The sequence below is a fragment of the Phoca vitulina genome, unplaced genomic scaffold, assembly GCF_004348235.1.
Source record: "Phoca vitulina isolate PV1807 unplaced genomic scaffold, GSC_HSeal_1.0 scaffold7, whole genome shotgun sequence".
NCBI classification, from domain to species: domain Eukaryota; kingdom Metazoa; phylum Chordata; class Mammalia; order Carnivora; family Phocidae; genus Phoca; species Phoca vitulina.
Window position 1 is genome coordinate 32,266,421 of NW_022589710.1, and position 12,155 is coordinate 32,278,575.

Sequence of the window (12,155 nt, forward strand, 5' to 3'; positions counted from 1 at the left end):
GTAGGTTAGCTCATCCATGGGCTATACAAATTTTGTACTATTCACAGCTTTCAGGATAACCTCACTCACTCTGGGTCCCTGGGAGATTCTGTTCTTGGTCCTCTTCTTACCTGTTCATCGGGTCCTCATGTTGTATCCATCACCTCGAATATCATCTTGACCCATATTCTGTGCCCCATGTTCCATTTGGTAAAATTCTATGTCCACACCTATCATTTTGTAAAGGCAGGAGTCCCTTCAGGAAACGTTCTCCACCACTGCCAGCAAATGGAATTCCTCCTTAGATCCTCCTAACGAGCAGCTGCTTTTGAAAGGAATTCTGGGCCAACAGGAGGGAGGAAAACACTGCAAATGCAGATAGGGAGGAAGGTTAATTTGACACAGTGAAGCTATTTACAAGAAGCGTGATCCCAAAGGTTGGAGATTGGAAAGCACACATGGAAAAAAGGATCCTCTTCTGTATCTAGTAACCATAAAAAATGGCAGGCACACCCAACCCAGCTTATTAAATTCCTTCCCCACGCCAGGTCTTCTGGGCTTTCTCTCCTCAAAAATGGCATTGCATTCTCCGGGACAGCTAGTCTTAGACAGAGCTGGGGCTAGGGTGAGGCAAGCAAGCTGCCTGGGTGTGAAAATTGAGGAGGTACCAACTCAGGGTCAGCTTTAGTCTTGAAACCCCACATCTAGTCAATCACCAACTCCGGTCCCATCTCCCTCCACATCATCTTCTAGCGGCTCCTCTGGGCATGGTGGATCTTGGCATGTTGGACTAAGAGAAAGGATGAAGGACAGATGAATATTTACCTTATGTTCTCCCTGTAGCTGCTTTAGCAAAGGCCTATTCATTTGTCACCCATTTGGTGTTAGTTATGCTACAGTCTTCTTCTACTCTCCAGTATCCTGCACTCTCAGTGCGTTTATGTGACTCTCTTAAGATCTAAAAAACAAAGCTCAAACCCCTTAGCATTCAAGTTTCTTCCTAGTTGTCTCGACTCAGCTTTTCAGCCTCACCTGGCACTACAACCTCACCCCAAGCACCTCACACCCCAGTTCAGCTTGTCACGCACCGTTCCCTGCATATGCCATGCGCTTCCGTGCCTCAGCATCTTAGGTCACGTTCTTTCTCCAAACTGGGATGAACCACCTTCTCCATCTGGAAAAAGCCATATCCGGACCCAGCTGCAAAGTTCCCCTCCTCTGAGAATCCTTCTCTGTTGCTCTAATCTTGGAAGACAGCTCTTATTTCATGCTGCCTTTTATTTAGTTCGCATTTCCACATAGCTCCCTCCCACCTGCCCCCATCTTGGCTGTTGGCACAGCATCCAGTTGCCCCTGTGGTTGTCATACCACTTGGCATGGAAGGGGACCTCCATGAGTGCTTACTGAGCCCAAGTGTGAAACGGGTCAAAGGCCACTTTTTGTAAGTTACTGTCCCTTTTTACTCCTGCTACTGTTATTCCACTTCAACTTCAATCTTCGACTTTTGACCCTAACAGTGAAATGAAATAGGCAATTGGATTTTTATGAAGAGCAGCAAGCAGTCCTTAGAAGATTTGTCTCAGTGATGGCAGGAAGTGTCATCTCTCTTATTCCTAGCCCTATTCGCAGTGCTTGGCACACAGTAGGTGCTCAAGAAATAATTATTTGAAATCTTGCCATTTGCAACGACATGGATGGGATTAGAGGGTATTATGCTAAGCGAAATAAGTCAATCAGAGAAAGACAATTATCATATGATCTCACTGATATGCAGAATTTAAGAAACAAGGCAGAGGATCATAGGGGAAGAGAGGAAAAAATGAAACAAGATGAAATCAGAGGAGACAAACCATAAGAGACTCTTAATATTAGGGAATAAACAGGGCTGCTGGAGGGGAGGGGGGTGGGGAGACGGGGTGGCTGGGTGATGGACATTGGGGAGGGTACGTGTTGTGGTGAGTGCTGGGTGTTGTATAAGACTGATGAATCACAGACCCATACCCCTGAAACAAATAGTACATTATATTTTAATTGAAAAAATAAAAAATAATTAAAAAATAAATAAAATACAAAAAAATTAAAAAAGAAGTTTATGGAAGGATTTATATCACTTTCAAGTTTTTAAAAAACTACTTAAAATATCTGCATCAACCCCGCAGAGTACAACATGAAGTGTGCTTTCCAGTTTTACTACTTTTCAGTGACTTCCATCAATAACCCAAAGGAGCATATACCAAGTTGGGATTGGACCCTATGGTCCTGGAGACAGGAACAAAGTGAACTCTTGGTCTCAGGCTTCCCAGCCTGTCTTTGGAAGACTGTCTCTTAGAAATTTTGCATTTTCTGGCCATCCCACAAGAAGAGAGGGAGAAGGTTTTACATTTAGTAACATTTATTTATGCATTCAGTATCAAGTACATAAGTGCAAATATCCAGAGTCCATAATTAGGTCCATTAGGAACTACAGAGAAAGTAATACAAATTGTAATAAAGTTAACATGCTGGTACTTTTTACCATACATGTAAATCAGTCTGTCAGTCCCACACAACAAAAGTACTGCATGTTTTTTTTGGGGGGGAGGGGTTATTCATTTATTTATTTTAAGTTATACAAAACTGATTACCAGAAGTACGGTCGACTGTTTTTATTTTTATGTTGTGTGTTGGAAAAACACTAAAACATCAGTCTACAATTCTATATATTGTTATTAAAGATGAATCCAACCAGCAACCCAAGGACATATAAGCGGTTCCCACTACTGCATCGGGGCACTGGGCAGGAAAGGCCTAGCCACAGGGGACATTAGAAGCTACAGAAGCATTGCAGAGAGGAGGAAGAGAACACTGAAGAAGAAAAAATAAGTTGGGCTCTCACCATCATGCACTTTTTTTTTTTTAGCAACACAAAATTAAAACCACATCTAATACACTTTTCTCTATACTTTAGTGCTTGACACAAGTGACTCAAATATCCTAAGAGCACAGCTGTTTTCTAGGAACAGCCTGAAAACAGCTGTTGGAAGTTTGTCTCTAAGATGATGGTAGTGGGGGGAGAAACAATCAATTTGCAGTGACATGTAAGAACAGAGCTGTTACCACTCCAGACATTCTGGTTCGTGTCCAGTCCCCGGGGGGATATCGATTTACTCAGCATGCCTTTTAGCGCCTGGGATTTTAGCCTGAATCCTGAAAAAAGACAATATCAAAAAACGGTAAGTCGTAAGTGTCATTAATGAAATCATTCTGTGACTTCATTGTGTGTTGTTGCTTTAACTGGCTAGCTGACCAAATAGCTTAATATTCCAAAAGATACAATAGCAAAGTAGGAGTGTCTACGAACACATTTCTAGGCAGCAATAGAGACACATTTCTGTGCGTCAAACTGAGACCCAGAAATGACTGGGACAGGCTCCATCTATCTGCTCTGCATAGAGAAGGTATGGTAGTGAGCTCTTCCTGTCCTGGTCTAGGACTGTCCTCTACGTTCCTCTTCAACCGATCGCTAGGCAGTAAGAGCACGATGATGAGGATGATGATGATGATGTCTAATATTTACTGAGAGTGTCTTATGTCCAAGTCAGAGTACTTGACAGACATTATCTCATTTAATCCCCAACAACCTTAAGAGTTAAGTATTAACATTCCCAGTGTGCAGATAAGGAAACAGGTTCACAGAGTCAAGTAACATTTATGATGAACTCATATAGGTGAAAATGCCAGAAATGGACTCAAACTAGCCTGATTCCAAAGATCATGTTCTTAAGTGTTTCACTAAAATGATGTGAGTTCCCACGCTGGGAATTATTCTAACATGGAGTCAGAATTTCAGAGGCGAAGGAGCCTTTAGAGGTAAGATCCCACCAAGAAATTTCCTTCAAAATTTAGTGTCAGGCAAAACAGGTTCTCTTGAAGAACTTCTGTTTCCTCCTTTCTAATAATGAGACCTATGTAATTTACCTAGTTTCTCTTTTTGCTCTAGCTACTGAGAAGCTCAGAGCTAAATCTGAATAAAGCTCAAGTACAGAAACCGTGGTAGTTCTCATGGATAATGTTCTTTCTTTTCCTTTTCACAGCCCTGATTGCCAATTTTAATTTAACAATTGCATTGTACATGTATGTTCATACACTGTGTGTTCGTTGTCTTCTCTCCTTTCTCTCCATTTTAACAGGCCTAGACCCTTATCACTTTCTGTGAATTATGATCGCCTCCTAGCCAATCTGATTGCCACGTCTCCACTCCCCAGTTCAACTCTCCTCCCATTAGACTGTCCTCATGATCTGTGCAAAACACAGCTCTGATTACAACACCCTGGCATAAAAACAGTAGGGGCTGGCCATTTCCCGTTGGGGCAGAGTCACTCCTTAGAGCATTCGACACTTGACCTCAGCCTCTTTTTCTAGACTCTTTCCAGTTGATCTTTCTACTCATTTAAGCTTTAGACACAATGGTTGACTCACTGTTTCCTACATGACCTACATGTTCTTTCTTCTTCCTGCAATGTCTTTCCCCTCATCACCCACCTGGTGAATGTTCAGCCATCCTTCAGGGTCGCTATAGACAGAATGTTTGTGTCCTCCTGTCCCAAATTCATATGTTGAAACTTAACCCCCAATGTTTTGGTATTAGGAGGTGAGGCCTTTTGGAGGTGATTAGGTCATGAGGGTGCAGCCTTCATGAATAGGATTAATGTCCAGTAAAAGAGACCCCAGAGAGCTCCCTTCCACTTCTACCATGTGAGGACACAGCAAGAAGTCTGTAAGCTGGAAGAAGGCCCTGGCCAGAGCCTGACCATGTGGGCACTCTGATCTTGGACCTCCAGCCTCCAGAACTGTGAGAAATAAATTGGTGTTGCTTATAAGCCACCCAGTCTATGGTACTGTGTGATAGGGGCTGAGCTAAGACAAAGGCTTTCATTTTAGTGAGGATTTAGTGTCATTTCCATTATCCCCTCAGGCAGGAACAGTTATTTCCCTACCTCCCCGACACTCACATTTTATACAACTCCACTGCAGTTCTTTTATCGGCTTATACTTATTTCTTTACAGTTCTGTCCGCATCGAGAGGCTGAGAGCTGCACTAGGGTGGGGATCATCTCATTCATCTTTATACCCTCCATGCCTGTTACATGTAGTACCTGGGACATCACAGGTATGGCTCTTTTTGGAACCAACCCATCAATCAGTGAAATAAAAAATTAATAGATGTGATTTGCTCAAGATCCCCAAACTAAGTATTGGACAACTTAGGACTAGAATTTTTATCTTCTAGTTTCTAAGCTCCTATTCCGGTGTTTTGCTGTGCCCTTGTTCTGGTATTGCTCTTGGTCCCCCAAAACACAGCTCTAATTGCCAAAAAGTCACCTGGGGAGTTCATTAAAGCATAGTTTCTAGGTCCCCAATCCTAGAAATTCTAATTCTATCGGTCTGTTTTAGCAATCTGGGAACTGGGGTCTTTACCAGTTTCCCCAGGTTCTGGTACCACCAACTTTCATACTAACCATGCTGCCGTTTCTTAATACAAAATAACCAATACTTTAGCTTCAATTTGTTGATTTTCATTAGGTCTTAGTTGCATTTGGGTCCAAGGTGATAATTTCAGGCATTTTTAAATGTGCTGTAAATCTGATCTAGATCCAAGTTCACCATGAATTTAAGAGGAAGAATATGAAGAGTACACAGTAAAACCCAAAAACCTTTATATACTTTAGGAGAGAACCATAACTGATGATATGCAAATCAAATACCGGAAGAACTTTAAAGTGATTGTTTTGTTTTTGTTTTGTTTTACACATCTTTGGCTGTCTAAAATACTTCCTTCTAATTCTGACCACCGCCCAGGTCCAGCCATGTGATTCTAAGATTATGAGAGGGAGTTTGTGTCAACAAAGTCTAGCCCTTTGATGGCATGTATTTCCAGTGGGAGCCTAGGTCAGCTTTTGATGAAAATAAAATTGTTAATAAAATAACATAAAAACTATCATTTTAGATGGATTTACAAACACTAATTTACAAACACTAATTTAATTTAGATTTACAACGTAATACAATTTACTAATTTAATTTAGATTTACAAACGCTAATTTAAGTGTTATGGAAAACTAAGATTAATGTCCGCGTTAGCTGTGGCTACTTACAACTGGAATTTTTATCTCCTGATACATAAAGTGACCATAAAGTAGAGTCTATTCAAGACTCAAGTTTAAAAAGCAATGGTGTTAATTAAAGAAAAAAATAAACACACACACTTGTAGAGTCAAAACGATGTAATGGAAAATATAACAGCTGTTACAGATTTTTAAACTTTCTCAAGTTCTATAAACAATTTCAATGGTTCATAAAATCAGTGGTATTTATTGTTGAAAATATTTGTTAACTTGATTGTTTTTATTTCAATTAAACTGTTAGAAATTAATTTTAGTTTTCTGAATTAGGCTTCCTTCTTTCCTCCAACCCATCTTGTTCTTGGACATGAGCCAGTCCCCAGATAGAACTTAACGTCATTCACTTATTAAAACTCATTCATCATGATACCTAAAGTAAACCACTGAAAGCTTTATTTAATTGAGAGTTTTAAAATGTATACTTATTTTCTGAAGTAATATGATTGGGAAAGATGTGAATACATGACTCAAATAAGTGAATGATCATAAATCAACTTACTACTTTATTATCCCTTTATTACCTCTCTCTAATCCCCACAAACGTCTGCCTAAGGCAGTCTCTCCTTTTTAGGAATCGCTCGATGTAACTTACTTTGCCACAACAGCATTTATGTGAGTCCTCACAAGTCCCAGATATTGGTCAATCTGTGCCTACAAAGAGGAAGAAATCATGAGCACATCCAAAGGTCACAAGGTCAAAATTTAAGGTGAGTATTTGACATCACACAGGACTTACCTGGTGCTTAACATACACTACAGGTAGAGTAAACATTGAAACCACAGCTGGGATGAAAAACAAATACGGTATTAAAATTCTGAGAGTTATCAGTGAGAATAAGCTTTTAGATACATTTTTATATAATTATGTGATCTTATAGCATTATTTTATAGCAGCTAGCATTTTAGCTAAAAGATGGCAGGGCGGTCCATAAGGAAAATAAAGGGACGCTGAGCATTTTACAGATATTAAGCTATTATTCCTGGAATGAGGGTGGACTGAACCCTCCCATGATACAAATGAATTTCTGTCCATAACTGTCTGTTGCAAACAGATATTGATTGGAAACCAAATAAAACTAGTTGTGCTTGAAGAGGAAAAAAAAATACTTCAGACTGAGGAATTCATTATTAATGTGTAATATATATTATACTCTCTAACTAACTATGATGGTCAGAGAAATGCCCTGTACTATGTGGCGTTTGTTCCTAGGAACCTATGACAACACGCTCACAGCTAATGGCCTAGGAAGCTCCATGCTGACGGAGTGTGTGAAGGAAGACATAACGTGCTCATCTGTCCTTACCCATGAGCAGCAGGGTGAGCCCGTTGAAGAGAGCGCCAACGTAAGTCAGGAGCCACATCAGAACTGCAAACTGAAGGACAAAATATTTATCAGAGCTTCTAAAACCGTTTGTGACAGATGAGAGTCTTATTTCATTGACTTTTTTTAGATTAAGATCGGGGGGAAAATACACCATGGTTTCAATAGGAAACGTAAGCATTAAATTCTCATCGCAGAATTACTGAAAGAGGATCTAGTCTTCACTCCTCTCAGAACCCTTTGGATCTCTTTGTTAGAAGAGACAAGACCCCGCCCAGCGTGTACAAAGCGTTCTGGGAGCATGGGGAACCCATAACAACCTCACTTGGGCCCAGCTGCCTCATGACTCGCTGACTTCAGGTTTCTACATATACCACGGGGTGGGAAAAGCAGTGTGTTCGAAGAACCCTAGTAAGTTCAGTGAGAGTGCCAGGAGTAACGCCAGGTGTCTGAGGTCCTCCGCTTCAGAGGCTCCGTCTCACAGCCCACACTACGTAAGGACTCTCACACGTCTCACCATTAGCAGAGTCCAGAGTTTCTTTCAATGAAAAAAGCACAAATGTTTTTCACATTCCCCCAAACTAGATTTTTTTTTTTAAATTAATTTTAGGAAATTGGCTGAGGAATTGAAAATGGTAAGGACGGACCCCCTGGTGTGTTGTAAAAAGTACAGAATTAGAAGCTGTGTGGCCCTCGGTTTGATCCCGGCTCTGCCAGTGACTCACTGGGCAACCTCGGGCAAGTGTCTCAGGCTCTCTGAGCCACAGTTTGGGCATCTGTAAAATGAGGGGATTGGACTGGACAAGCTCCACGGGGCTGCAGAGCTGGAGGTTTTCTCACTCTAGAATGCAATTAGCACTTGCTTCTTATTCTCTAATCTGTGGTGGTTTACAGTATACCTTTAGGGAGAACGAAACTCAAGACCGCCAAGTGAGTGACATAAGCAACCGTACTTTTAGGGAATCCACCAGGTCCTGGACAAGGAAGAGCCTCCTCAGTTCTTTAAGCGTGTTGTTCACATAGAATTGCAGGCAGTCTGTGTACTTCTGGATCTGCTCCTGAGAAAGGGTGATCTCGAGCTCCAAGTAGGTCCTGTCAGGAAGCCATCCCCACAGAGAGCTCCATCAGAGGTAATGTCCGAAGAGCTGAGTTTTCCTTCTCCCACTCTGAACACAGCCAGGTCACCTCTGGGGGCTGCAGGGCACCCCACACACCCACCGCCAGCGCCCGGGGGAACCTGGGAATCATGGCTGTTAGTGGTGCGCTCTATTTCTATGTCCCTGAGACAGCACGACAGTAGGAGCTGATAATTCAGAGCAACTGGCTGGAAGCAGAGAAAAGTCAGCCCCAAATCAGCTCATTTGCTGAATTCTCCAGACATCCCTGGCCCACTAGGCAGCTGTGAAAGTCCTCATTTCTTCTTGGCTGCATGGAGAGGGATTATCTTTTTAAATAATTGAGGTATCTGAAAATCCTAGCTGCCAATTATTGTTCACTATCAAAACTTTAATATTCCATGTTTAAATTTTGGAAAATACTTCCAGGTTTTAGGTAGAGAGCTCTGAAAACTCAAGTGACCTGGGCCATATTCAAAAGCTCACTGTTTCTACTAAGAGCAATATTTTTAGTTACCACATTTTTCAATTTTTCAAACGATGACATGTGATTATGGTTAGATAAACCACGCTCCTCAAATAGTCCATCCTCCTGTTTGGCCACGCTCCCCACAGAGGGTCCATCCTCCCTGCCTTCTTCCCTTCCCCAATTCTAAGACAGCACCACATCATCTACCTAGAGGATATTTCTAGAGTTCTTACAGTGCTTACCTAACTCTGTAAATTGAGATGAAAAAAAGTAAAGTAGCATTTTGGTGTGAATTTTAGAGAGTCTACCCTGAAATCTTACGGGTTTCATACTCTTTAGGAAAAAAATAGAAAAATGCTGATTTGTCTAGATAGTAAGTTTTGATCCAAAATGTACTGAGTCAGATATTCTTTTTACTGATAAAAACAACTCAACCAAAAGAAAGTTTTTTATTGTGTCTCCTAAAGGAAGATAAAGTAGTTGAGCTAACTGGACGTGATGGTCTTGGGGGCCAAGAATGTGAAAGAAACTAGCCTTCCTTGGAGGGCAGAGGGCAGAGGGCAGAGGCTGGGGCAGAGGAGGACTCTGAAGATGGAAACCCTGGTCACTGGCTGGGACCACTGAAGGAGGCATGATATAACCCTGGAATGAAGACACTCCACTTCGCTTCTCTCACCTTCCGGGGTGGGAACTTGGATAGCCAAGTTACAGCCCAGAAGACCCATTAACTCTGCATTAGAAGAAGGCCTAATACATCCCAAGGGCTTAGACTGTAACTGTTTAACACCGAGGCCAGGAACCAGAGGCTGGGAAGGGAGATACACAGCCTTTTCCCTTTCTGTCAGTAAGTCCCCGTGACACAGGCATCTTTCCCCCTTTTAAGAGCCTGGGGCCCTAAGGCCTTCATTCCGCTGACCAGTGAGGGTGAGCCAGGGAGGATTCAGAGGCCCCCTGGTGAGTGACTGGCTCTGGCCCAGAACCATCTGCTGCAGCATCTGCAAGGCTCAGAACTGTCCCTCCATTCCAGGAGCGGAAGCCACCCATAGTGCAGCCCGCACTCTGGGGCCAGCACCGGGGGGCCAGGCGGACCTGCCAGTCAGTGCTGCAATGCCCCGGGCTCCCAAGCCAGAGTCGGGACATAACTTGGGGTGGAGTGGGTGCCGTGCAGCTGACAGCTCTGCCCCGTTTCATTCGTCCTCTTAGTATATTGCCTTAAAAAAAATCCTCCCTTGGGGCGCCTGGGTGGCTCAGTCGGTTAAGCGACTGCCTTCGGCTCAGGTCATGATCCTGGAGTCCCAGGATCGAGTCCCATATCAGGCTCCCTGGTCTGCTGGGAGTCTGCTTCTCCCTCTGACCCTCCCCCTTCTCATGCTCTCTCTCTCTCTCTCTAATAAATAAAATAAAATATTTAAAAAAAAAAAAATCCTCCCTCGCAACTGATGAATCACTAAACTCCACCTCTGAAACTAATAATACAGTCTATGTTAATTGATTGAATTTAAATAAAATGAAAAAAAAGAGAAACAAAACAAAACAAAAAATTCCTCCTTTTCAATGTTCATTCCAGTCAGATTTCCCCAGTATAAAAATGCAGAGAAGGGTACATTATAAGATTGTTCATGAACCTTGCACCCCTCAGAAAGTTGGCCCTGTGGTATTAAGCTTCCAGAGACCATAGAAATAAAAATCCAAACACCCTAGTCCTGACTCTATGCTAGTTACTGGCCATGTGATTTTGGGCAAGTCACTTTGCTTCTTAGAATCTGTTTTCCCACCTGTAAATAGAGATTACACTGCCCTGCCTTCTTCACAGGGTTGGGAGGATTCACTGTTGACCACTCCTTAAATTATAAAATGCTGTACCCATACAATGGATTATGATTGCTATTAGTAATAATTAAGTAGGAAAATATTAATATCATATGTAAACTTACGTTAAACATGCTTATTAATTCATTCGCGGTCATGAAAATAGAAAAACTCAATATACAGCAATAAGTGTCACAGTAGGGATAACCGAGGGCGTTTTGGAAATTCACCAGAAATATTAGCTATTAAAAGTCAGGGCATTCAAGGGACTCTGAGACTCTGAGAGGTCTGTCGGTTCCCAGCGACGCATCACCCAAATGCCCGGGAGCTGAAACAGAGTCAGGGGGCAGGGGTCCCGTGAGAGGCTGGGCAAGGGCTGGTCTGGCGGGGACACTCACTTGAAAGGGTGGCCCTCGTCGGTTTTCTGCACAGCTTGTAAGACAGACTTGTAGATGCGGAAACTGATGGTGGCGGAGAGTGCGGCAAGGGCCAGGTAGGCCACGACGCTCACGACGCTGAACTGGGTCAGGGAGAAGAGCAACAGCAGAAAGCTCCCGAACACGATCCCGGTCTGCTTGATGTCCCGCCAGTAGAGCAGGTCAATAGCTGTGGAGAGGAGACAACCCCCCCAGCCCACAGACACACTTAACGCCCGCAGTGCCGCCGGGGGGCTGCCGCGGGGCTCCTTCCGCAAAGCCGTGGTCGCTGCATGTCCCCACCTGGCCTTTGGGTTCTCAAACACAAGTGAGTAGACGCAGGGCTTTGGCCAGCGCACTCACTGTCATTGTATTTGGCTTTGGAGGACTCTTTTCCATCGCTGAGGATGGTTCATAAATTCACAGAGAAGAAAAGGCTGTTGAATCTCCCGCGAGCGTACCTCTATGAGCGTGTCTCGCTGGGCTACACCATCTGTGACTTTGAAACAAAACGGCAAGTACAGAGGACTCAGAGCACCTGTTCTGTTCCTGTGGATGGCACTGATTGTGTGCATCTTGGTGCCTTACTGGCAAATTTCATGCCTCAGTGGTGGCCTAGAGGTGTGTATCTCAGTCCATACACATGTCCCTCCTGCTGAGAAGGGGCAGCAATGATGGAAACGGAGGTCCTGGAGAAGTGGTACTTTCAGAAGCATGGCAGTGGGTCCAGAGACCCAGCCAATGCCAAAGGTTTTAAAGACATGGCCCTCCTCCAAAACAAGCAACACTGGAAAGTTAGTAGCTGTCTCATGAGTCCCTGGAGCTGACATTTGGATTAAACCATTTTGTACAGCATAATCTATTCGCTCACCTTTTGTGACTTA

At 43.1% G+C, this 12,155-nt stretch overlaps 1 protein-coding gene across 5 annotated transcripts in view; it reads right to left on the minus strand.

Moving 5' to 3' along the window:
* Positions 1-2,353: 2,353 nt before the first annotated feature.
* RTN1 (reticulon 1) overlaps positions 2,354-12,155 on the minus strand; it is a 309,875-nt gene continuing 300,073 nt past the window's right edge. For all 5 annotated transcript variants that reach the window (XM_032405229.1, XM_032405227.1, XM_032405230.1 and 2 more), the window contains 6 exons: positions 11,254-11,461; positions 8,416-8,554; positions 7,445-7,514; positions 6,877-6,923; positions 6,733-6,791; positions 2,354-3,165 (listed from right to left, as the gene is read on the minus strand). In XM_032405229.1, coding sequence (XP_032261120.1) covers positions 3,123-3,165; positions 6,733-6,791; positions 6,877-6,923; positions 7,445-7,514; positions 8,416-8,554; positions 11,254-11,461 — 566 coding nt within the window. In that variant the 3' untranslated portion in view covers positions 2,354-3,122. The remainder of the gene's footprint in view (positions 3,166-6,732; positions 6,792-6,876; positions 6,924-7,444; positions 7,515-8,415; positions 8,555-11,253; positions 11,462-12,155) is intronic.